Source organism: Miniopterus natalensis, chromosome 9, assembly GCF_054644295.1.
Source record: "Miniopterus natalensis isolate mMinNat1 chromosome 9, mMinNat1.hap1, whole genome shotgun sequence".
Classification (NCBI taxonomy): domain Eukaryota; kingdom Metazoa; phylum Chordata; class Mammalia; order Chiroptera; family Miniopteridae; genus Miniopterus; species Miniopterus natalensis.
This window is the reverse complement of record NC_142089.1, coordinates 62,399,709-62,424,800: the sequence shown is the minus strand read 5'-3', so window position 1 is coordinate 62,424,800 and position 25,092 is coordinate 62,399,709. Positions and strand designations below refer to the sequence as shown.

The 25,092-nt window shown below is 42.3% G+C and overlaps 1 protein-coding gene and 1 long non-coding RNA gene across 18 annotated transcripts in view; one reads left to right on the top strand and one right to left on the bottom strand.

Moving 5' to 3' along the window:
• The window catches only part of LOC148092488 (small ribosomal subunit protein eS24-like), a 117,159-nt gene extending 108,748 nt beyond the window's left edge, over positions 1-8,411 (bottom strand). The window contains exons 1-3 of the mRNA XM_087820721.1: positions 8,372-8,411; positions 6,680-6,686; positions 6,050-6,263 (exon numbers count right to left, since the gene is read on the bottom strand). Of these exons, the coding sequence (XP_087676847.1) occupies positions 6,050-6,263; positions 6,680-6,686; positions 8,372-8,411 (261 nt within the window). The remainder of the gene's footprint in view (positions 1-6,049; positions 6,264-6,679; positions 6,687-8,371) is intronic.
• The window catches only part of LOC107533702 (uncharacterized), a 351,294-nt gene that overhangs the window by 130,213 nt on the left and 195,989 nt on the right, over positions 1-25,092 (top strand). The window lies entirely within an intron of this gene.

Here is a 25,092-nt window from a genome sequence, read left to right as displayed (position 1 = left end):
GTGAATATGCTTTGGCTGAGATGGGTGCATGTCAGAGAAATGAATGATTCTGGTTACATGGCTCCCAAATAGTGAGTGAGGATCCCAATTCTTTTCCTTTTGAATCTACCTAGTAGTTCTCCTTTGAACCAAGTCAAATATGAAAATGGACAGGCTACAGTCACTTTATTTGCATGTTTTTGGCACCCAGCATAGTGCTGGAGGTGTGTGGTGAAAAGGAGGGCTTGTCAGAACCAGAGCTAATGAAGCTTGTAGACATTGAATTTGCTTCGAGCAGATGATTTAATTTTTCTCTCCTTGTACATTGTTAAATCTGTAGAAAAGGAACATCAGTTCAAGATCTGTCACTCTGGCTGCAGGCCAGCATGCCCAATTCTGTCATCTTTGCTGCATGGCCAAGCATCTTTATTACATGTTATAATTCTGGTTTTGGAGTTGATCCAGCAGTTCTGATATAACGTCAGATGGTTAGGGGTGTGGGAGAGGAAAAGGCAGTGTCCGTGTCTAGCCACGGTTTGGGGAGAAGTGTGAGGGAGGATGCATGTTGCAGTTGTCCGGGGCAGGGATTTTTCATGGACACCATGAACCTTTCTGTGCTGCCCAGAATTTGAATTGCCGTATCCATTTCTCTTCGTGCAGACTGTTGGTTTTTAGGCTGAAGACAATTGCCCTGGCCACCACATCCCCCAGGAGCTCAGCAATTAGCACCAGCCTTGAGAACGAGGTCACCATCATAGATGTGCCGGTTTTGTCTCATTGCTTTGTTCTTGGGATCCATTGGTGACACTTGGCCTCCATCAGCCTAGGGGAGTGGGAAGCTGAACTCCTGAACTGTTCTGTCTGCACTGGGTTAGGATGAACCATTTCTGGGTTAACTCTTCTCACTTCTTCAGAATTACCTTGGAGAGGGAAGTTGAGGTGGGAGTAGATAATAGTTAAAAAAAAAAAAAATAGGAGGGAAAAACGATTGCATTTCTTGAGTGGAGAGCCTTGACCCTATATTTTGCAAGAGTCTCTCCTTCCTGCTCTTAGGGGTTTTGCAGATGGAGCCTTGGCTTTGGTTTGTCAGTGAAGGACTGTTCAAAGCTGCAGAGTGCTTTGCAGGAAGCGGTGACACAGGTTACAGCCACTCTTCCCCCGCCTTCCACTTATTGTTTAGGGATTGTCAGAAAACAGGCTGGGATGTGGAGGAAGAGACTGTGAGGGTTCTCCCCCCCAAGTTTGACTGCTGAATGAAAGCAAGCACTTTATTTAGAAGTGAGTAGGGAGGGAAATGTAGCTTAGGGTTGACACCCTTCTGGTGCTTATCCATAAATATGAAATGGTGTTAGAACACCAGACACCAGAGAGCTTTCTGATTGGCTGTTGGTGATGTCATCTTGTCATTAATACCGTGCTCAGAAAATAAACTGATCTGCCTGTTTTCTTTTTCTTTAAATAAAGCTGAAATTTATAAAATCCACTTTGTAATCTAAAACAAGGCACTTAAGTCAGAGCCTTTTGAGAGAATTAGTCTATTTCTCAGGTGTTCAGAGTCACTGGGGCCTCCATTGGGTGCTGCAGTAATCAACCACAAGCATCCAGCCTGTCTTCTTATTGCTAAAAAGTAAGGCAGACACTTTCAACACCTGGGCATCCAGCAGTTGACATTTACCCACATTAAGTGCTAATGCAGTCGATGGGGATAGCTTCCTGTCAGCTTTAACTGTCTGGGTATGCTTGGAGCCCACGTTGGCACTTTTGGTTCTGGGAGGAGTGAATGGGTCATGAAAAGTGCTTGCTTTCTTTTCTTAAATCCTAATTTTATTTCTTTACCCCTAACAACTCTGTAGTCAAATCTAAACTGGCCTCCTTTCCACTTAATTTGCTCTCACTTAATCTCATGATTGTGTTTCAGCAGGAGAATCACACTTGTGGCTTGTCAAGGGGGGGGGTGGGTGGTGGGTGGGTGTGTGGGTGTGTGTGTGTGTGTGTGTGTGTGTGTGTGTGTGTGTGTCTGTGTGTGTGTGTCTGTGTGTGTGTGTGTCTGTGTGTGTGTGTGTGTGTGTGTGTGTGTGTGTGTGTAAGATCCAATAGCATGCTTGCTATACAGGATTTGAAACTCTTAAGAGAAAGCCACTGCCCAGCAACTCTGACCCTTGCATTGGTGTGTGACCCCTGGAGGTCTGCGAAGGAAGGCGTGACAGTGGCCCTCCCTATGGTTCACTCTGGTTGAAGATGGGGGACTGAGTTTCCATTAACCATTGGGAAGCATTTTATGTAAATATAGCTCTGTGTATTTTCTTTAAATGAAATATAGAACTGCCCTTTTGGGGAAAACCATGATTCTTTATCATGAGAAATACTGGCTTGAATAATCTTACCCTTTCTTATACTATTTAACATTCCTTGTGAATAACTATTTAATAATGCACTCCTTTGTTTGTCCATATACTCTGGAGTAGACTCTCCTAATATCATGAAGGAATGTTAGGTAAATTCACCCTCTCCTTTCACCATAGCTGTTCCTAATAGGAAAAGTGCATCTGAGAGTTTGCTCCATCCCTGATGAAATGGCTGTCCAAGGTTATTTTATGCATGCTGTGGACATATTATTTGGATTAGCAAAATGCCTAACAAGCAGGTGTAACTGATTTCTGCCATGCAACTGTCTCTTGTTACAGGGAGACACCGCATTACTTTTCAAAGTTTCCCTTGTTTTCAGCAAGGTTAGAAACCATAGATTTAACAGCCTTTGGGGTCAGAGAGAAAAGAGAAAGACAATGAGTCCCATTCATTCTTAGGAGCTCTAATGAGTCATATAGTCTATTTTCCAGGTTAGAGCTCTGTCTCTGACAGGCTTTAATTATCTGTGAGCTGAAACAAGAAGTGATATAAACATGCAAAAGTCTTTCAGGAATAGGTTTTTAAAGGCGATGAATCACCCAAGTTGGTGTCCTGTTCAGCCCTTTTTGCAAGGGGCCGGGGCTCCCTCCACTCCCTCTGCTCGGGTGCCACCGGATCACGTGACAGCTGTTTGCAGACTAAAGGAAAGAAACAATCATTCACTAGCAGGAAACTTAATCCTGGGCAGGTGCAGTTTGAGTAACGACTCTGGGCCTGAAGGTCAGCATGGTTGCTAAGACCTAAGCTTTTGCAGATGGTGTGAGTGGGAGGAGCAGGGTCCAGTAACTAACTCCTCTCCCATCTGCGGCCCCCAGACGGTCCTCCCCTCCCTGTTGTGCTACCATTTCTCCAGATACTGCTGAACTTTTGAACTCAAGTACAGTGCAGTATTAGGATGTTTGTTTATAGGCTTCAGATAAAGCAGTAGCGGGTTTTAAGGAAACAGTAGACAGATCCATTTTCCTTTTCCTCCAGTGATGTTAGTGATCTAATTAGAAGCCAGTGTTTTAGCAGCTTCCTCTGTATGTGCTTTGGGTACTTTTTTCCTAAAAGACTCTTGTGGACACGAACAAAAGCCGGATGTTTCACGAGGGCTTCGGAACAAGTGCTCAGCGTTAGATACATCTGGAGTTTACAGACCACACTTTCCTCTGCACAGACCAAATAAGAGATCGCGTCCGGTGTTAGGATTCCTTATTTTCATCATCAGCATTGTTATTCTCACTCTATAGACACTGTCCCTCTGCCATTTCATTTCACAGCCATTACTAATGGCCACTTTTTTCTATTTATATTGCTTGACACAAATTGAGATTCCAGGTGCACCAGCATGCCACACCCAAGGGCCTGGGTACTTGGAAAACCATAACAATAGTTCAGTAAAAGATAATCCCCAGTTATCCTTTCTGGGGGGAGAAGGGGGAACCAAAAAACCCAAGCAGTAGTTAAGTATGGAATGCAGAAAGTGTCAAATATATAACTTTGTAGATAAGAGTAGTGTTTTCTCAGTTGCAGCCTCTTTTAATGAAAACTGATTTGGGGGACAGTATAGAATATTTGCTAAATGAATCCACTTCTCTGAATAGATCCTGATTTCTTGTGGCTTGGCAACTGAAACTCAGAAACCCACAATTACACTGTATAGATGAGCCTTGTTCTATATTTAGTATATAATCTCCACTCAGGGGCTACATATGGCCATGAGCACCCACTTAAGAGCTAAAAATGTAAGTTGCCTCCTACTTTGTCCCGAATTGGAATCATACACACTGCTCTTTGCTTTAAAAATCTTCCTTTAAGGAAAGAGTTCAAGATCAAGTTGGTAGCGAACAGTCCTTTAAATGAATCAGTTGTCACTTAGCCCTTGGACGAAGCTAAGTAAATACAGCCCTGTCGATTAACGACGGGGATATGTTCTGAGAAAGGTGTTGTGAGGCAATGGCATCATTGTGTGAACACTTAGAGGCTGTGATAAAACACGAGACTAAGTCAAACACAAGAGAAGTGTTGACCTAACACAACATACTGTTTTACAGCAAACGTTTTTTATAAATAGAAAGAGTGCACTGTAAAATGATAAAGTATAATATTGTAAATACATAAACTAGTAACATAATCGTTTATCAAGTATGTGCTATACATAATTGTATGTGATATACTTTTATGCTACTGGCAGCATAGTAGATTTATACCAACATCAACACAAACACATGAGAAATGAGTTACCATGGCTATGATGTCACTAGGTGATAGGAATTTTTCATCTCCATTATCTTATGGGACAACCATCATATATGTGGTCTGTCATTGACCGAAAAGTCGTTTTGCAGTGCATGACTGCACTTGTGGAACAAATAAAGGAAGGAATGACATTCTTGGAAGAACCTACACTTTCATTGCCTCATCAGAAAATAATATAACGAGTCCAGAAGCTCTAGACTCATCCTAGAAGTAATACACTTATCATGAAGTGAGCATAGAATTATCTAGAAGCAATATCTGATGCAAGATTAATAGACCTGGTAAACCTGCAAAGTATGGAAAGTTCCAGTGGATCCAAATATGGCCGTTTATCAGAGTCATCTCCTGAGCTCATAAAACAAACCTACCAATTTCTGCACCTGACCTTCAGAATCTCGTGCACAGCGAGGGAACCTGCGCCCACAGAGCCACAGTGCCAGGGATGAGAAATGGAGAAGGCGAGGCCCTGTCAGCACGCAGCAAAGGTTTGTTTTTAAATTGATTCAGCAAACGCTTACTGGGCACTACATCTTGTAGCATGTGTTACGCTACATATATTGTCTTAGCATATATATGCTATATATGCTACATATATATGCTATATATTGTCTTAGAAACACACAAAACAAAACTCATTTCTTCTTTTTTTAATAATTTTATTTATTTTTTTAAATCTTTATTGATTTCAGAGAGAGGAAAGGAGAGGGAGAGAGAGAGATAGAAACATCAATGATGAGTCATTGATCGATCCCGCAACCCGGGCATGTGCCCTGACCGGGAATCGAACCCCGATCGCCTGGATCCCAGGTCGAGGCTCAACCGCTGAGCCACGCCCGGCCGCAAAACTCATTTCTGATGATCGATTCACAGACGTATCTTGAATCACAATGTCACTTGTCTCGTGTGTCATGGCTCTCTGAGCACAGTTACTGCAGGAACCTAGAGGAGGTATAAATACTAGCTGGATTTGAAGAAGGCTTCAGTGGAGGTGATGTTTAAACCGGCATTCTGAAAGATGATAGGGTTTTACCAGGAGTCGGAAGGCCAAAGGAGAGGTGAAGATGACCGATGAAAAAGGGCAAGTGCCAAGCCCAGGCAGCAAGAGCGAGCATGGGGTGTTCTGGGGTGGCGGCGAAGGCAAAGGGAGGCCGGAGGTGAGAGCTGTGCCTGTTGTCCATACAGGAGTCCCTCCTTACCCGTGGGGGGTACATTCCAAGACCCCCAATAAATGCCTGAAACCACAGATAGTACCCTGTATATAGTATTTTTTTCCCTATACGTGTATATATATGGTAAAGTGTAATTTATAAATAGGCACAGTAAGAGATTAACAATAAAACAGAACACTTATAACTGTACTGTGATAAAAGCCCTGTGAATGTGGTCTCTTACCTCTCAAAAGAGCTTACTGTGTTGTACTCACCTCTTCACTTTTAAAGGAAGCACGTTGCATATCCACATTGACAGCATCGCTACTCTCGAGCTTTGGGGCCATTAAGGAAAATAAGAGCTCCTTGAGCACAGGCACTGTGATAGCGCCACCGTCAGTGTGATGATCGGACAGCTCCTCGGTGACTAACCAGCAGGGCGTGTCTGCAGCGTGGAGACTCTGGACAAAGGGATGACTCACGTGCCAGCTGGAGGGATTAAGAGGCGTGAGATTTTATCGTGATACTCAAAGGTGCACAATTGAAAACTTATGAATTATTTCTGGAATTTTCCATATAATATTTCAGACCATGGGTAAGTGAAACCATGGCACGCGAAACCATAGATCAGCGAGGGGAGGCTATTGTGCCGTTGTTTGCTAGACTAAGGATGCGGGATTTTACACAGTAAACCACGCTTTTCTTCCCATAAGGAGAGGTAGAGGAATATGGGTTTTATCTCTAACAGAGTGTAAGCCCTCTGAGCAAGGGCAACCTTATCCTCCAAAGATGATTCTCACTCTTTGCCCATGTAGTAGGCACTAAAAACTTCTTTGGTTAATGAAAAGGTGTTTAATATTTGCCTCATCAAGCAGAGTAGTTTCTTTGATACTTGTGTGTCTTACCTTTCTCCTTTTAATAAAAAACAAAAAAAATTAAGGGCAATCTGCTAGCTCTCCTTCCCCCCCTTGGTAATTCTTTCATTCTTTTCATATCTCATTGTTGGGTGACTCTCTCCCTGGACCCCAGCCTCCTCTGGTAATATCCAAGTGAGCATAGACCATAGAACCACGGGAGCTTAGAATTAGCTCTCCTTTATTCACACAGCTCCCAAGATGGAGCCACAAGGATACAGGAATGGAAGGATTTTAAACATTTGTGATCCCTGCCCACTCCATCTTTATCACTGAGAGGCCTTCACAGACTACATAAGATGTTAAATGGCCCATATCCACCGGCGAGAGGTGCTGTTTCTAAGAGCTCTCTTTGTGCTTATTTTTACTGCTGGTTTGTTTGCATCTGTGCAGAATATTCATGAGATAGAAGAGGAATGTGTTTTGCTCTCCTTTAAAGATGCCAAAGCCAGGTGGGGAGTAATGATCTTGATGAATTCTAGCACTTGTCAATTTGAAAATGTTCAGGGAAAACAAATGAGAGGGTAGATATGTTTGTATGCTGTTATCCAATGATTTGGAGCTGCAGACATTTCTTTCTCACTCCACTTTTGAAGGTAGGGATTGGAACTGAATAATTGACAACCCTTCAACATGAAACATCATCAAGCTTGAGGGATTTTATTGTGTGCGTGTTTTTTTTTTTTCTTATATTTTATTGTTTTCTAGTTTGCCTTTGTCTTTGATCACTCATTCCTCTAACAAAAACTTGGTCATGTTATTGTTTTCCTCTTTCCCCTAAGCTTATATTGTATGATGGGAATTATTTTTTTCCTTATAAATTTCATTGGTTTCAAATAAAGTATTTATCCAGACTTAGTGTAAATATATGACTCAGTTGTAAATCTGCTTTTGTTTTTTTCCCTTCAATTGTATTCAGTTTTTTTATTTAAAAAAAAATTATTTTTTTGAGTTTTCTTTTTTCCCTTCTTGCTCTAGGTGTCCCCCCGCCCCCCAGCTGTCTGCCTGCTCTCTATGTTCTGTCTCTACTTTGCTTGTTAGTTCAGTTTCTTCATTAAATTCCACATATGAGTGAAATCATATGGTACTTGTCTTTCTCTGACTGGCTTATTTCATTAGCATAATGTTCTCCAGGTCCACCCAGGCTCAATTTTCTTTTAAAATTTGTTCATAGTAAGAATTTTAATTGTAAATTCAATTATGATAAACCTGTTAATCTCAAATATTGGGCTAAGGCTTATCTTTGCCTGCTAAACCTTCATCAATGCTTTAAATGAATAGCTAAGTGATATTGTCTTAGATGTGGTTGTGGTGACGTGTTTAAAAATTCTAGAGTATAACTGTTTTCAAGTGTCCTCAAGTACTTCAGAATCTCCATTTCTACAGCAGCACTTGATATGGTAATTATATATGATTCTCCCGTGTTCACTAAAATATGAGCCTAAGGCTCCACTGACAATTTGTTAGCTTCCCATAGGTTGAAAGCAATAAAATTGCTTTGCTTGAAAAAAATCGAATTCAGCACTTTCACTAATGCAGATGAGCTTTCTCTCCATTGTCCCAAGTAGGTAATGAGAAGAATTATGTTTTTAAATACCTCTGAGGAAATGAGGGTGGTCCAGCCATGTTAGGGGGAAGAAAATGTGGGTTATCTGAGCAGGTGAATGTGATGGGTTTTATTGCCTTGGTCCTCAGACACCTGCAGTTTCAAAGGCATGGCCATCCTTTACCGCTTAGTTCCTGCAGTCAAACTCTAGCCCCATGTTTTTGAAAAGGATACCTATTTTAACCTAAAATTTAAAGTTTCCATCATCTCAAAAGGGCAGACTTTTTTTTTTTAAATGGATGGGAAAAAGAGTTTAAAAACATATCCACACAATAGCCAAAAAGTGGAAGCAACCCAAATGTCCATTGACAAAATGTAGTGCATGCATATAGTGGAATATTATTCAGCTTTAAAGTAAGGAAATTCTGCCACATGCTACACCATGGAGGAGCCCTGAGGACATTAGGCTCAGTGAAATAAGCTAGTCACAGAAGAACATACTATGTGATTCCACTTAGTTGTAGTACCTGCAGTGGTCAGACTCATAGACAGTAGAGTGGTGGTTGCCAGGGGCTGTGGTGGGGGAATGGAGAAGTAAATGTTAAATTGGCAGTTTCAATTTTTAAAATGAAAGAATTGTGTGATTGGATGTGGTGGTGGTAGCACAGCAGTGTGAATGAATATGCCACTGAACTATACACTTAAAAATGGTTAAAGTGGTAAGTTTTATGTTATATATTTTATCACAATTAAACATTTTTAAATGACAACAGAAGTGAAAAACTGATTAAAAAAATTTGACACATAATTAAGACAGATATCATTTTTGCTAATTTTCAGTGTTTACACATGCAATATAAATTACAAATACGTTTAACATTACAATACCATCTTCCAAAATACGAAGATGTACAAAATCCTTGCTAGATAAAATTATTGCATTTAATGTAAAAAAAAACCCAAAAAACCAAAACACAAACCCAAGTCCAATTAGACTCTCTAATTTGTGGTATTTGGGTGTCTCCTGCACAGACATGTTTCTCATCTGGATTCCTGACATAAGATAAATAAACTTGCTGCTATTCTCTTTTTTGCATTTGGAATTCCTGGAACAGTTGACATTACATACATATTCAAAAACAAAGGATTGAACTAAATGAATGCTACTTAAAATTAATATGCATTTGAAGCACTTGAGGATTTGCGAACATGCGGATTCTGAGTTAGTGGGTCTGGGTTGGGACCTGAGATTCTGCTTTTCTAAACTCCACCTTCAGAGGCACTTGGAAGCCTTCAGATGGTCTACTGCCCCCGAGGCTGATTTAGGGTCTGCCTTCTAAGGTGCGCTGGTCATTCACTTACTACACCTCAATCCGCTTTCTAACTTACACAACATCCTTGCTGTTGTCACCCCAGTCTTTTAGTCCTTGTGGATTTTTGTATTCTAAAAAACTCCTTTGCTTTTATTTTAGAGGATCCTTAAGCGAAAGGAAGTTCTTTAACAGGAATTTCCCAATTCCCTTTCTGTTGTTTGTGGCTGTGTGCTTGGTGTTGGCAGACAGCTGATTAACTAATCTGGTAGGATCAGCAGCATACATCGACATTGTCCTCTTACTAAGCTAAAGTTAATTTGCTTGAGCATTGACTGAGCACCAAGTTTGTGCTGGGTATTGTGCTTACCCTCAGAGTTGATAGCTATGGCTCCTGTCTTAAGGAAACTAGTTGGATGTGTATTAACCTAAAGGGAGGGAGTGAAGTTCAGGTGAGTCTTGAATCAGGCATGTTCTTATGGTCTGTCTGAAACTGTAGCCGATGGAGAGTTTCTTCTTTAGAGTCAGCTTGATCACTCTGCCTCTCTGCCTGACGGTCATCCCCAGACTACCCTCCTTTATTTATTTTCACGTTTTCCACCCCCACTGATAGAATAATTAAAGTGGAAAGAACATGCTTGTTTCTGTGAAAGGTCTAATTTCAGATAATTATTTTTGTAATGAGGCAGTGTTGAGAGGAAAATAAACATGGCCTTATAGCATTATATGGAAGGCAGAATTCGAATATGGTCCCTGAGATCCATCCCCTTCCTGACCCCTACTGCACATGTGCCCTAAATAATTCCCGGGACTGTGAATATGATGGGTTTTCAGTTATGTTACATGGCACAGTTGACCTTCAGATAGGGACATTATTCAGGTGAGCCTGACCTTATCACATCAGCTCTTTAAAAGCAGAGCTTTGTCTTGCTGATGGAAGAGAGCATGAGAAGGATTCAGGGCACCCTTGCTGGCTTCGAGATGGAGGGGGCCATGTGGCAAGGAATGCAGGTGTTTGGAAAGATGCCTGCCATCAAGGAAATGGGACCTCAGTCCAAGTGCAAAGAAATGAATTTTACCAATGATGAGAATCAGCTGGGAAGTGAGATCCCCCCCATTGAACCTCTAGATGAGAATTCAGTCCAACCAACACCCAGATTTCAGCTTTGCGATATGCTGAACAGAGAACCTGACCACGATCTCCTGTGCTTTTTATCTAAAGAACTGAACAAATGCATGTCTATTGTTTAAGGTACTAAGTTTGTGGTAGTTTGTTACGCAGGTATAGAAAACTAATATACGTTGCATATTAGTGCAAATACATCCAAAGAAGAGTGTACAAGCTGCAGCAGTGAAAACAAGCTAATAGAAATTAAAAATGTCCCTGATATGGAGGAAATATCTCACAGTGGAAGGAACATGTATTTGGAGAGAGGAAACCTGAGCAAACTTTGGCTCTTGCCCTTGCTAGCTGAGGCAAGTCTCTCACTTCTCTGGACCTCATCTATAAAATGAAGAGGTTGATCGGATAGCATCGCATCACAATGTAACCACTGGCTTTATTTACCAAGCAGTGAACCCAACTCCTTCCTACAACATCCCTTAATCCAGCCTGGCCCTGACCCACTAAATATAGAAAGAGGGGTGTCTTTTGCATTTCTTTTTTGGGTAGGTTTTGTTTTAAAAAGCAGCTGAAGATTTTCTGGGTTTGTTTTTTAGTACCAGTAAAAAAATGTCCCCATGTCAGAATAATAATAATCTGATGTTTCTACCAAAAAGCTTCATCAGGGCAAATAGTAATGTCTAAAGTCTCTCCTAGTTCTAAAAAAACTAATGTCCATGAACAGTTTTCATATTCTTAATATCCCGAGGTTCCCTTTTTGTATATTTAAGATGTATAACTAGAAATTGATTGTTAAAATCTATTTCTGATTAGAAGTATTTCTCTACCTGGAACACCTGCTCATCAGAATTCATTATTGGTATGCTTGCACAGCCTTTGGGGTGGGCTCATAGTCCTTGTGCGTCACTGTGCACCAGCCTGGTCCCTTGAATTCAGAGTCAGGTGTGTACCTGTGTCTAAATGCTGGGGTTTTAAAGGAAGTGGCTGCCTGGAGCTCTCTGAGCTGCTCATCTTTCTCCTGTGAGATGATTCTTCCCTGAGCTTAAGGATCTTGTTTACATTGAGAAATAAAAATCTGCAGAAAATTAAGGATGCTTGAGTTATAACGTTTCAGGAATTTGATGATATTTCAAAGGGAAAATGCTAATATGGAGAGTTTTCTTTCCTCCAACACCTGCAGCAGCTTTCCCTGCTATCAACTAGCTGCTGATTTTCATAAATGGGACTATAATGGGGAAAATAAAACCCAACAGCTCAACCACCAGGAAGATGATGGAAAGTACCTGTGAGTCATTAGAAAGGGAGAAAAGGACCATCGTCTCAGCCATCTCCCAGCAGGCGGGAGCCTCTAGGTATGTCTTCCAGCATGGAACACATAGCTCCCTACGTGGCAGCACTCAGAACATAAACCTGTGAGCTGCTTTCCTACAGTTTTAAAACACACGGTAAACAGGCCAGAGGTGGAAATGCCTCAGTCGTATGGTTCATGGCTCCATCAGACATCAACAAAGCCCTCTCCTCCCCCCAAGGGGCATCCCTTCATCTGTACAGAACCCTCAGAGCAGATCTGTCGTGTGAGACATGTCCCCCCATCACTTAATTTTGCTCCAGCCTTGCCAGTCCTCATTGGACGTTTGGCTTGTGCAAATAACTGTTGTGGAGCTATTGTCTCTTCTATCGTTTCTTAAACAATACCAGAGGACACCCAATTTCAGAGTCTTAAACTAGAGCTAGACTCTTCCACCCTGCAACTATGAGCCGGTGTACCGTCTTCAAAGGTTCTGGCCCTTCAGGGTGTTGGGGGGGATAGCTGTCTCCCTGACGGAATGGGAATACTTCCCACCTGAGGCCACTTATTGTTTGCTTAGTGGAACTGGGATTTCACCTGAGGCTTTAGAACTGAATATTGGTTTCCCTAACTTGACACAAGTTATTTAACTTTTGGGGGCCTTGGTTTCCTTCTGTGGGAAATGGGTATAAGAATAGCTGCCTCACGGGGTCTTGTGAATATTGAATTTAAAACTAACTTTCAAATACCTGACACAAAGCCAGGTACTTAGCGGGCAGCATAAAGGAGTTAGCTGTTTTTTTCAGGTTTGCTTTTTAAATATAAAACATTATTTGTCAATATTAACTTATTCTCTTGAGGACAACAATAAAAACAATACCGAATTATTTTTATTTATATATATATATATATGTATTTTAAATTCATCTTTATTGTTGAAACTATTACAGGTGCCCCCTTTTTTCCTCCATTGACCCCTTCCACCCTGCATCAGCGCCCCCCCCCCCCAGGCCTTCACCACACTATTGTCTGTGTCCATGGGTTATGCATATATGCATATAAGTTCTCTGGTTAATCTATTCCTCCCCCCCGCCCCCGTCTTCCCTCCCAAATTATATTTTATATAATGCTTTTAAGTGCAAAACTTACAGCTTTGACTCACCCAGAACATATTTTTGCATATAGTATTTCCCTGCCTTACCTTCCTGAGAATATTTCTAAGAATTACTTGGGGCAGATCTCGAAGAAGGAACCCAAGGATGGGCTCAACTAAGGGACTGAGGAGCCATGAGGCCTGGGGTGGATGACCATACTCCAGACATCTTCGTTGGGTACCTTCTCCATCTCAGTAGGAGGGTGAGAGGTGTCCCCTCTGCAAGCCAGAGTTTGTCTTCCTTGGCTACTTACTGCTTAAGGTGCGAAACCACACACAATGCAGTTGATGAGTAGGTCCTCATGCTGCTGTTTGTTTTTTCCTTTGGAAGAGGAAAGATGCATCTGAAATGTGGCTGTGGCTGTGAGCAGTGGCTGCGGGGCGTCTTTGAGGGCTGTCAGGGCTGCTGTGGCAGTGCAGTGGCACTGTCAAGTTTAGTTTCAGTCCTCTGCTCCAGACAGGCCCTGTCCTTCAGCCCAGCCTTGTGTGTGGCCTTGCCGTGGCCTTGTCCTCGGCCTGGTGGCTGTGCCGGGATCTCCGCATTGCCAGCGCCCACCTCGTAGCCGTGCAGAAGGGCTCCCTTTAAGGTCTTTGGAGAGTCTGAGAACTCGCCTGCAACCTACCATTCCCTGTGCCGTTTTGCTTCTGGTCCTTTCTGCTGCTGGCAAAGTCATTTCATTTTTCTTATTTTTCCCAGAGATGCATCATCTCTCATTGGGGCCAGAGTTCTAATGATCTCTCTTCCCCTTAGGCACCTTGTTTTGTGTTTAAATTGCTCACATTATATCCTGCCCCTCCTCCCCTCCCCTCCCCTCCCCTCCCCTCCCCTCCCCTCCCCTCCCCTCCCCTCCCCTCCCCTCCCCTCCCCTCCCCTCCCCTCCCCTCCCCTCCCCTCCTCCCGGCTTTGGTGGTCCATGGGCAGGTAGCAGGAAAGCTTGGTGCTATTATGTGGATTGTCAGGTACATGGACTTTCAGGAGTCAAGGACTAGTCCAACTCGCTCTACTTCCTCCTTGATTTCCTTGTGTTCTTGCACCACAGGGTAAGAACGGAAACTTCTGTGAAAGTAAGATCTGTTGGGCTGTAAGGGTGACTGTTCACTAGAGTAGAAGTCAGAAGATATGCTTCAAGTGCCCACTTGCTATTGTGTAGTTGGAAGACTTTTGACAAGTAACTTAACTGTTTTTAAGCTTCAGTTTCCTCATACATAAAATAGACAATGTCTGTCTTCCCCATGGGGCTGCTGGGAAAATCAAATGGGATCAAGTATACGTAAGAACTTTGCAAGACTCAAAATGAGTTAAGCAGTCTGTCCAAGGCAATATTCCAAATGCTGTGAATCCTCCTAGAATAGTGGGAAAAAGTTCAGGATTTAAAGTGGGAAGACATGGATTGAGTCCCCACTGTGGCACTTACTAGCTGTGTGACCTTTGGTCAGTTACTTAACTCCTTAGAGGTGTATTTTCATCATCTGAAACATAGAGATAATGTCAGGCATATAATGTATTGTTACAAATCAAAAACTATCATGTGTGGTGCAAATGTTAGCTGTTTCATAACTGTCTTCCAAAATTATTTAGTGTAGTGATTCAAAGAAATACTTATTGGGGGATATATCTAAAAATACCATACTGTGGAATCCTGGGAAACTAGGGAGTATTTCTTGTGATCCAGGTGGCAATTAACATAAAGTAAGGGGACCTGTTTTAGAATCTAGAAGTTAACAGAAGGACACCAGCCAAGTTCCCTTAGTATCTAATGTGATGATAGTTCTCTCAATTAAGCACATTCTTTTATTTTTAGGATCTTGAGATAAAGGGGAAGTTTCCTATTTCACCCCTCCTTATATTCAGCAAAGCTAATTGGATACCTGTGATACAACATTTAAACCCTTTTGTGTCTTCATGTTTGCATCTTTAAAAGGAAGATATACATATTTGTCTTACTAGGTGGGACTGTTTAAAGGCAAAGTAGGATAATTTTAGGATGGATTTTGGAAAGTTGAAAGCTAATACATACACTATCACCATCATTTCAGTATATTTTGAACCAAACAAAGCTTTTGTTCAAAAGTAATTTGTTTTGGACGCACTTAAAAACACTAAAACAAAACAAAACAACTAAAGCAAGTTGGAATCAGTCATTATTTTAAAATTATTTCAAGTTAAGATTTGTTTCATCATGGTGACTTTGAATTTCATAGTTCACAATAATAGGAAATGTAGTTGAAGTCATCTCTAAATAACAGAAACAGGCTTTTGATACTGAAACTGTACATATAGAATAACATAGGAAGATTTATACTGTTCCAACTGGAAACATATGTCAATAAAAAATGCAATCTAAGGAGCAGTCACATACATATCAGTGTCTGACAAGTCAAATGGGCAGATACCAAATGAGGATACTAAGTATTTGCTCAATGTAGTTAATAAAAATTAAGAATTAAGGGATTTATTGTATTTTGTACCCCACTGAGAATGGACCTTTTCACGTGCACAAGACATTTCTAAGAGGTCATCATGTCATTGCTTCTACCACTTTTAAATATCTGGATAATTTGATGGTAGACCATTGCGTTGTTTGTAATAGTTGGGTTAGTTGTTTCTGCTTAGAGTAGGTGCTTTTGAATAGAAGCTTGGGAAACCTCAGTCTGATGAAAGCCATGACCATTTGGGGCCAGACTCCTCCCCAGAGCACTTACCAAGAGAAAGCAAAACTGGCCCATTCTGCTACCAGTTGCTGCCCTCTACCCTCACCCCTAGTCTTTTCTAGTCTGCAGCGAACAGTGGGAAGGAGGAAGCCTCATCAGCTTTATATCAGAAGTGAGAGGGAAAATTCCAAGAGACTCATGGAAAAAGATTGGATGTGACTGCAAGGAGGCAAGACTGGCATTGGATGTCCTGATTGAATGTCTGCTCAGGCTGACTTACCCACCTGCCCCTGTGATCCATCTGGGTTGGGGAGGAGAGACCTAGAGAGGTAGAATGGGAAGAGGGGCTGCCAGGGGAGCAGCTCACATATCCCCTGTTCAGGTTGGCAAGAATATGGGAGTTCTCCAACGGTGGGCTTGCTAGACTGTCCCTAAGAGGCTGGCTGTTAGTAATGGGAGCCAAGGGGTGAGTGGAGGAGGTTGAGCTTGAGCTGGGGTCAGATCTACATCAGAGAGGCTATGCAGTGAGGAGGTCCCACAGGGCCCTCTGGAGAACTCACATACCATCCAGCATTAGCTAGGAGAGTGATCATGGCTGGTGGTGCAGGGAGACACTTGCCTTTCCCTCCCTACCAGTTGTTTACAGAAGGATGAACTGGAGCCTGGAGGAGGGAGGAGGGGAAGGAATAAAAGAATAGATCCCAGTCCTCCTTGTTTATAGTCCAGGCTACCACTTTGCCTGTGTCAGGGTGGGAGCTTACATAAAGTCACAATTGAACTTGAGAATAAAAGTTTAATTTGGATTAGAGTTTTAATAACCAAAATTGTGAGATGGCCCAAGACGCTATTAAAGATGGGAAAGGGGTTTAAAACATAGCAATTAGAAGCTCTGATGTGAGTAAAGCCATTTCCTGTTAATTTCCCACTGAGATGGCAACACACAATAAATCCAGTTTCACAAATTCTTTATGTCACTATAATAACAAATATTCATTCCAATATCCAAATATATTCCAGAAGGGCTGTATTAAGTGATTAGCTTCTAGGAGTTTCGTTGTATCAAGCTTGTAGCCCTTCATATTATATATCATATGAAGTGTATATAAAGATAAAAAGATGACCCAAGGCACTAGTTTGCTTAAGTAAATTATTATTTTTAACATAGAATATTTTTATTTAACCCACAGTCTATATTTTAATTTCCTTATTAACAGTATTACAGGTGTCCTCCAGTACCCCCCTTCCCCCCCATTAGCCACCCTCCTCCCAGCCCCTGCCCCACCCCAGGCCTTCACCACACTGTCTGTGTCTATTGGTTATGCATATATGTATATAAGTTCTTTGGCTAATCTCTTCCCATCCCCCCCCCCCCCCCCCCGCACCGTCCTGCCCCCAGATATGTCAGCCCGTTCCATGTATCCATGCCTCTAAGCCTGTTTTGTTTGCCGGTTTATTATGTTCATTAGATTCCACATATAAGTGAGATCATGTGATATTTGCTTTCTCTGACCGGTTTATTTCACTTACTCATTGATTTTAGAGAGAGAGAAAATACATACACATATACAATCAATTTGTTGTCCCATTTGTTTATGTACTCATTGGTTGCTTCTTGTAGGTGCCCTGACCAGAGATCGAAACTGCAACCTTGGCGTGTCAGGGTGACGCTCTAACCAACTGAGCTATCTGGCCAGGGCCAAGTAAATTACTTGTGATGATTTGATTGTCTCTTTGTACATGAATGGAAATGTCTTCCTTTTAAGAATTGGGTTTCTATTGTCAATAGTGTGTAGGGCAGATCCCTGAGACATATAAAAGGCAGACACCAGACAGAATAATACAGAAATGTACATAACTGTTGAGGTGAAGGAGTCTCCTACTGCTTACTAGCTTAAGGAAGACTCTAGGCATGATGTGAAACCATGTCAGCACAGCTTACTAAAAAGCTACCTCGTAAAGGGGGAACCAGATGCAACGTGTCTCTCTTAATGTTTTCCAGGGTCGGTGAATGAATTGAGGGGCAGATCCAGGATTTCATGTATCAGCACCATAGCTTTTATCATGTATATAATCCTTCTTTTCTGTTACTGTCAAGATTTTAGAGGGGGATTATGGTTTGAGTTAGAGAGAGCAGGCAATTCAGGCATACCACACAAAGTTGTTAAATCTCAGAGGCTTGAGATTGCTTGGCTCCTTTTAAGTTTTGGAAGCAGAGCCCTCCTAGGGAACGCTATTCGGAATTGGCTTTGTGGAGGAAATGTAGCTTTGGGGCAGTTAGCTTTTGAAGCTGAGAGAGGATAATAGGCTGGAGAACTGGAGGGGAAGTTGCTTCAGGTTTAGAAAATGCAGTGAGGAGGTGGTAGTCCCGTGCAGACTCTTACTATAATGGTTCTTCAGCAGGACCAAGTGGTTCTCCAGCTTGAGCCCAATTTTCCCTTGAGTGCGTTTTCTTGAGTTTTGACAAAGCCTGGGGACCCTCTTGCGGAGTGTCTATTTCTCTGTGTTCTGATGGCTTGGGCCGCGCTATCATCTTGGCCAACTGCCCATTTCTTTTGGGTCTGAAGAGAACAGTTTAATTTTCATCAAATTTTACAGATTCGGGCCTTGGAAAACAAGTATTTGCAAAAAAGTGGCTCTTTCTCTTTATCACGGTATTAGAGGTCCTGTATCTGGTGGATACATCAGAATGCAAGTTACCCCTGGAAGCAAAGACACCGTGTGTGAGGGTAGAAAGGGAGGAATGAATGGCTGTCCCATCTGTGCTTTGCTGAGTGGGAAGTTCCAATCTAGGTATTGGCAGAGCAAGACCGAGGTAAGGGAGAGCAGAGAGGAAGTCGGACTGAGGGTTATCAGGGCGGTTTCACCCACTCAGGAGCTGAAAGGACTCCGTGGGAGAACTGGCACAGCTCTGCAGGCCCCACATCGGGCTCTGTGCAGAGGAATGTTTTTATTGCTTAACAGGCAATGAGTCACCTTGTTAAACGTCATCCCTAATGTGGAGATGGGCTTCCTCCTTGCCCCCAAGCTACTGGGAGCCCTAGCTGGGAAGACACTAACACACACAGGTACCTACAGCACAGTGTTGCTGTCATTCACTTAAGTGGCTTTGCAGCTGGAATGATGTTATCTTGCTGGGAGTCCCCTGCCAAAGAGTTTAAACCAGGTGAGGAGAAACTTGAACTTCATGTGGCTGTAGTGAGTGCATCAGTAGCAGTGTTTGGGGCAGAACTCATGGTACTGCGTTGACTCCACAGATGAGAGAGCTAATGGTTCTCCCCCTCCTTGTGATTTACTGTGTTTTTCTTTTCTTTTTTAGATATTTTGTTGAGATCATAAGAGCGCTTAAGTAGGTGCATTGCTAATACCACTGTATTAAGTCTTAGAAGCCCGTGAATGTGCTGACTAAAAAGTCCTGGATGCTTCCTGTGCCAGACAGAGGGGGACAAATAAATGGCTCTGAGTTTCAGTTTCCGTGTCAGCTAGAATCCTGTGCTAAAAGAGCGCATCTGCTCTTTATTTTACAGATGAGGAAATTTAGTCCCAGAGAGGGAGCTATTTACCCCTTCCCCTGAGATTAGCCAGCAGAGTCGATAAGAAAATCTAGGTCTTCTGATGCAGCCCAGTGCCTTTCCCTGGATGTCACACTGTTTCCCTGATTATCCTGAGATTTGCTGGAGCCACAGGACTGCATAATGGTTGCGCATATGTGGATTGTAGGGCTACAGCTGAATTAACTCATCATGTCAGGCTCAACCCTGAGTCTTTCTGCCGCACGCGGCAGATCATCACTCCTGGTGCCTCAGAATTGGGTGCCTGGAGGGTGTAATCACCCGGACCCAGCTCCACCGCTGCAGCCTGGGAGTGCATCTCTGCCTGCACTTGTCTGGAGGCCTGGACTGAGGGGTGCAGCCCAGCAGCACACATGTAAAGGCATGCAGCCCAGGCCGCGCCAGCCGCCTCTGCGCCCATTGAGTGCTCTTCATTTTGACTCCTCTAGCTTTGAAAATCCAGGGTGCAGTTTGAAGGCAGACTCAGTTCCGTTTTAAGAACTCTTGTTTGACATGCTCTGAGGCTGAGGAGGAGGGGTACTGCCCAGGCCTCCAGTGATGAGATGAGGATTTCCTTGTGTTTTCCTCCCGTCAGAATTGGCTTTGCCCTTCAAACTCATGACACAGCTTACCTCGCTGGCTGGCAGATTTACTGGAATGGATTTTATTGATAAGCAACTGAATTTAAATAATGCAGTGATGTAATGTGATTGCTTCAGGGGACTCTCACCAATTTAGGCCAGGACTGCATACAGGAATTCCCAGCTCGGCAGGTTGTGGAGTTTTTCAGTTGCAATGGGTCACCCTCCATATGTCCTCATTCTAGTGCAGATGCAAACGTATCAAGATAATTGACTGGATTTAGGAATCCAAATAGCAACTTTGGAAAATAATTTCTTTTTGCATGAAGGGAACTAGCCCCTCTCGTGAGTTGCACTGGCCTCACTCACAGCCCATCCCAATTTGATGTCCTGACCCATCCTTGAGAAGAAAGGTCCCATTACCTTAGAGGTGGTTCCTGATTTTTCAAGGGGCCAACCAAAGTCTGCTTTAGTTGCTTTTCTGTACGTGTGCCTGATCTCTCGGAGCCCTGTGCGGGGGAACAGCACACTCAGCGTGGCCACCTGAGGCATTTTAGCTCCAGGTGTGGGTGCTGTTGATTTGCCTGTACTGGCCCTTCCTGCACAGCCTCTGGGGTTACTCATTTCCTTCTCTGCTCCCTCGTCCCAGGTACTGGCTGCTCATTTGGGTTTATTGCCTGGGAGAGGTATGGGCTGGTGGGAATTACAACACAGTTGCCTCTGGTTTTCTCCCCCTGGAAGGCGGGCATTAAAGTGGAGGAAGGGAAGGTAGAGAGCGATGTGTAGAACCGGAGGGAGAGTGGGCAGAGCAAGCAAGGGTGATGATGGCCCATTAATTTAGCCGGATGTTAAAAGCACTAGGAGAAGGTAACTGAAAGCAGGCTTCCCTACAAAGCCCTTTCCTCCTCGTTACTGCCTCAGGCCCTCAGTTCCTCTTTCCTGCCTGGGTTCTATAAATTACTGGCATTTATTACCTCAGGTATATATTGAATTAAAAATGTTTCTGTAGGCTGGTCTGGAAACCTAATCACCATTTATGACATTGTTACTATGAGAAGCTGTATTCTGAGTTCCAAATAAATTATGAACATTCCTTAGGAATATGAAACATCTGCATGCTTAGGTAAGTAAATATACCCTTTGTTTCGAGGTCTTTTTAAGTTTGTACTTCCTTTTAGAATGTAGAGTGGTGGCAGATAGTTTTGAAAATATCAGAAGGGCAAAAGTATATATTTTTCTGGCATTACATCTCATTTGCTACCTCCGCATAGTTCTAAGATATCTGCGTTTTCCTTTTGGTATCTTTCAGAAGACCATGTTTTGGTCTTTGGCTAATTCTACGTTCAGAATACAAAGTAAAACTGGGAACTTGCTTTTCAAGTACCATACAGAGTTTTCTCATTTTAGAATACCTTTTTTTTTTTTTTTCTTGGCTGACTTCACTAAATACTGTAAACTCAAGAAAAGCTCTATAGTTGCAGATCTGGTATCGATTATCATTAATTCTTCCCTTTATGACTTTTCCACTTAAATACACATTTAGAAACAAACCAAATAAACATTAAATAGCATAACTAGATTCTTGACTTGGGTGGTCCAGTTAGTTTCAACATGTGCTTAGCTTTGAAAGGTGGTTCTAAAAACATTACATTTGACCAACCCATGAAATGATTGCAATAGATTTTTTTTATTTAAAAATTTTAAAATGTATTAATTCATATACCTCTTAAAAAACCTTGGATTATTTTTAATTTTATTGCCATACAAAATAAGTGAAAAGGCACATTTTTCAGTTTGTCCCGTAAAACCTGCTCGGCTGCTTTTCCAACTGTGTGACTTTGGGCAAGTCACTTAACTCGGAGCTATGTGATGGGGAAGATACCCTAGTTGGTTCCCAAACTCCCACTTCTGAAATGCTAGGATTCTACAATTCTGTTAGTTTAAAAGTTGATATTTAAAAGAATCACATGAAGCAGGAAGTATACTATTTATTCTGCAATAGAAGTGGGGAGGTGGCAAGTCCTGGAATGATCAATAAAAGTCTAAAAATAGCATACAGTCCTGAGCTTCCTTTCAAATGCCAGTCCTTATTTATCATCCTGTTTATTGAACTGGAAAAATAGATGGGGCATCTGGAAAAATTATTTTAAAAATTTGTGGGCAGAGACTATGCCCTGGTACCTTAAATATGTTGTATGATGAGTGGTGATACTGGCCTTAAATGCGAGGCTACCTACGTGAATTAGCCCACTTAGTACCATTTTTGGATTTGGATTTGGCCCAGTGGTGTTTTGGTGGTTTCTGGATTGTGAGAGAGAAATCAGCTTCGAGAGAGAAAAATCTTTTACTCCTCCAGGTTGGCAGTTTGCATATAAGTCCCCAGTACAGAGAGAAGTCCTTTCCCTTTTTGTTTTTGTTTCTCTTTCACGATTGTCTCTGCCGTCCCTTTCTAGTGATCCATTTCCCCACATATAGTGAGTTTCTTTGGAGGTAATTAGTTGTCCTGGGTTACTGCCACTAAGGGTGCTTAACTGGTTTCCTTGAGTGAGAATTGAGGATTAGACGGTGAACTCATATAACCATTGTAGAGAAGGTGGTTATACAGAGAACAAAATATATTAAATGTTTAAAAAAAAAAAAAGATTGGCACTTTAACTTACCTGTTTTCAAAATCAGACATGGGCTGTTGCTTAATCTGGTTCCTGCAAGCAGAGCCTGGGGCAAGCCATTCTGATTTGTCACAGGGCAGCTCCTCAGTAAATGCTAATGGCACATGAAAGAAAAGTGACTACAGTGTTTCATTTAGGTTCCTTTGATCACTCTTAACTGGTTTTTAATATTACACCAACATTTCATCAGAAACCAAAATATTTCTCAGTACTCTAACGCTGGCAGTTGCCGCGCCCCCCCCCCCCCCCCCCCCCCCCCCCCGCCCAGTCTAGAATGGAAGGAAGGCTGGCTGTTTTGTCAATATCTCATGTAAGCAACTCTTTAAGAAAAACTTTAGCAGTAGGTTGGGACTTAGGAGAGTTTCTCCCTATTTGTCCCAGGATACCAGGGAGGGCAAACATCATATTTTCAGCATTCTGGGACCCTACGCAGTGCTTGGAATATAGTGGGGACTTCCTGTTGTTAGGCTTCCTGTTGGATTGGGTTTCTGAGGGCCCTGCAGGAATCTTCATTTGGAATTTTTATAAAACCTACTTGGTTAGGGAAGGCAGAAAATAAAATGAAATTTGTCCCTTTTGTCGTGTTATAGCTTCAGAGATGAGGGTCCACTACCTCTTACAACAAGTGTAATTATGTATTTTTTAAACTCTGTAAATCCAAAGTAAGTGTTAAAAAGTTTATGATTTAATATTTGCACTTAGTAATAGTTGATGAGGGATTTAGAAAACCCTGTTAAATCCTACTTTTCAGTAACAGGCTGGTGAAGTATGATGAAATCTTTAGAAATCAAAGAGGCAAAATTCAGGATGCCGTGGGTGCCTTGTTAGGACCATGAGTTGCTTGATGCAGGGGAGAGTTTGGCCACATCTGTTCTGACAGTCCTTTTGGAGATGATTGGGTGGTTTAAAACACAGGATTTGTTACCTCTACTTAGAACTTGGTTGCTTTGGTCTTTTTCTGCAAGATTTATGGTGGTATTTTGGCCATTACTTTGCCACCTTCTTGCTCCACTTGATATTTTTAGGCTTCGCGAGGATTTATCTTTCTCCTACGTCTGCATCTCGCCTTCTCATCATTCCACTAGCTGCTTCTGTACTGGAGCTGATGTTAGAGAGACAGGTCCATGCAGCTATTTCTATGCCTTGGGTCCCTTTGGTGCTTAGAGGCAAAGCCTGTTTGTCAGTTGGTGGTTTAGACAAGTTACAGGTAAACGCTATGAAAGCCTCTGTCTAGATTCTTATCTCTCGTTCCAGCAGCACCAGACAGAAATGGAGTTGAATGTTGAGCAGCCTTTGTTTAAAAAAGGGGGATGCTGACGTCTAGAGCAACTCAAGGCACCAAAAGAACAGAGCCTGGAGGTGGGGAAAGACACCATAAAGCTTGTCATGAAAAGCCTAACGTGAATAGAGGTTTAGTAAAACCTTACTATTTCTGAAAGACCGAAACTCTCCGTCCTGGAATGTGAAGGGGGGGGTGGGTTTCATAAATTAAATGGAATTAAATCTTCAGTGCACCTGAGGGCCCAGGATGGGTTCATAAAGACGGAATAGATGTGAAACACGATCTCATTTTAAATGTTTCCATTTGTTTTATGTGTTCAGTTTGTTTTATAATATCCAGATGTGAAGTCTAAAGGCCTGAGACGTCTGTTGTAAGACAGCAGTGTTTCCTTGATATGGGAGAGTTTAAGGGCATCTGAGTGGTTGCGTGACTTATTTTTAGACAACACAAAGCCACCTTGTGAGGGGAGGAGTTGGGGAGGGTACATGTGTTCCAAGCCAGGTTAGCCTGGAGTTATCTGTAGTTGCCTGAAGCTTGGAAAAACTGGAAGGAGCCAGTGCTCAATATAAACTTCTGCAAACCTGTTCCTCAAATAATGCCAAAGTGGCCATGTCAGGTCTGTGAACCTCCCAGCTTGCTTCCTAACCTGTAGTTTTGCAAGGGAAATGATCTGGGTTATAGGAATTACTCATTATAATTTAGTCCGTAGGTTCCTTTTTACTACTGACCACCTGTTTAGCTCAATTTAAACTGTTAGTGGAGAAACGGATAGCTAAGCAGGAGTAAGAAGATGCAGTCACTTATCTTGAAATTTCTGTAAATCGTTATTGCAAACAGAAGAACTAGTTACTCTAGGGCTCGTAGTGAAGTATTAGTTTCGTGGCTGTTAGTTTTTTTACGCTATCAGCTTGTCATTCTTTGAATTGAAGATCTGGAATAAATACCACCTACAAAGATATGACTGCAGTTGTTGGTCTTCACCCCCATATAATTGTGTTTACAAAATTAGGTGCAAGGTTTTTTTTTATTTACTTAAACTGCAACAAGTCTGAAATAAGTCTATGCTTCTCACTGGCTCTTTGAAGACAAGATTGACACCCTCCTGCCTTTGGGGGGGGGGGGCTGTTGGTCTCCTGCCGGTATATGGCTGAGTAACCGACCGACAGTTACCCCCTTCCTCAGTGAAACACACTATGGAATTACAAGAAGATAGAAAGTTCCTGGCACACAGTAGGCACTAAGTAAACCCTTG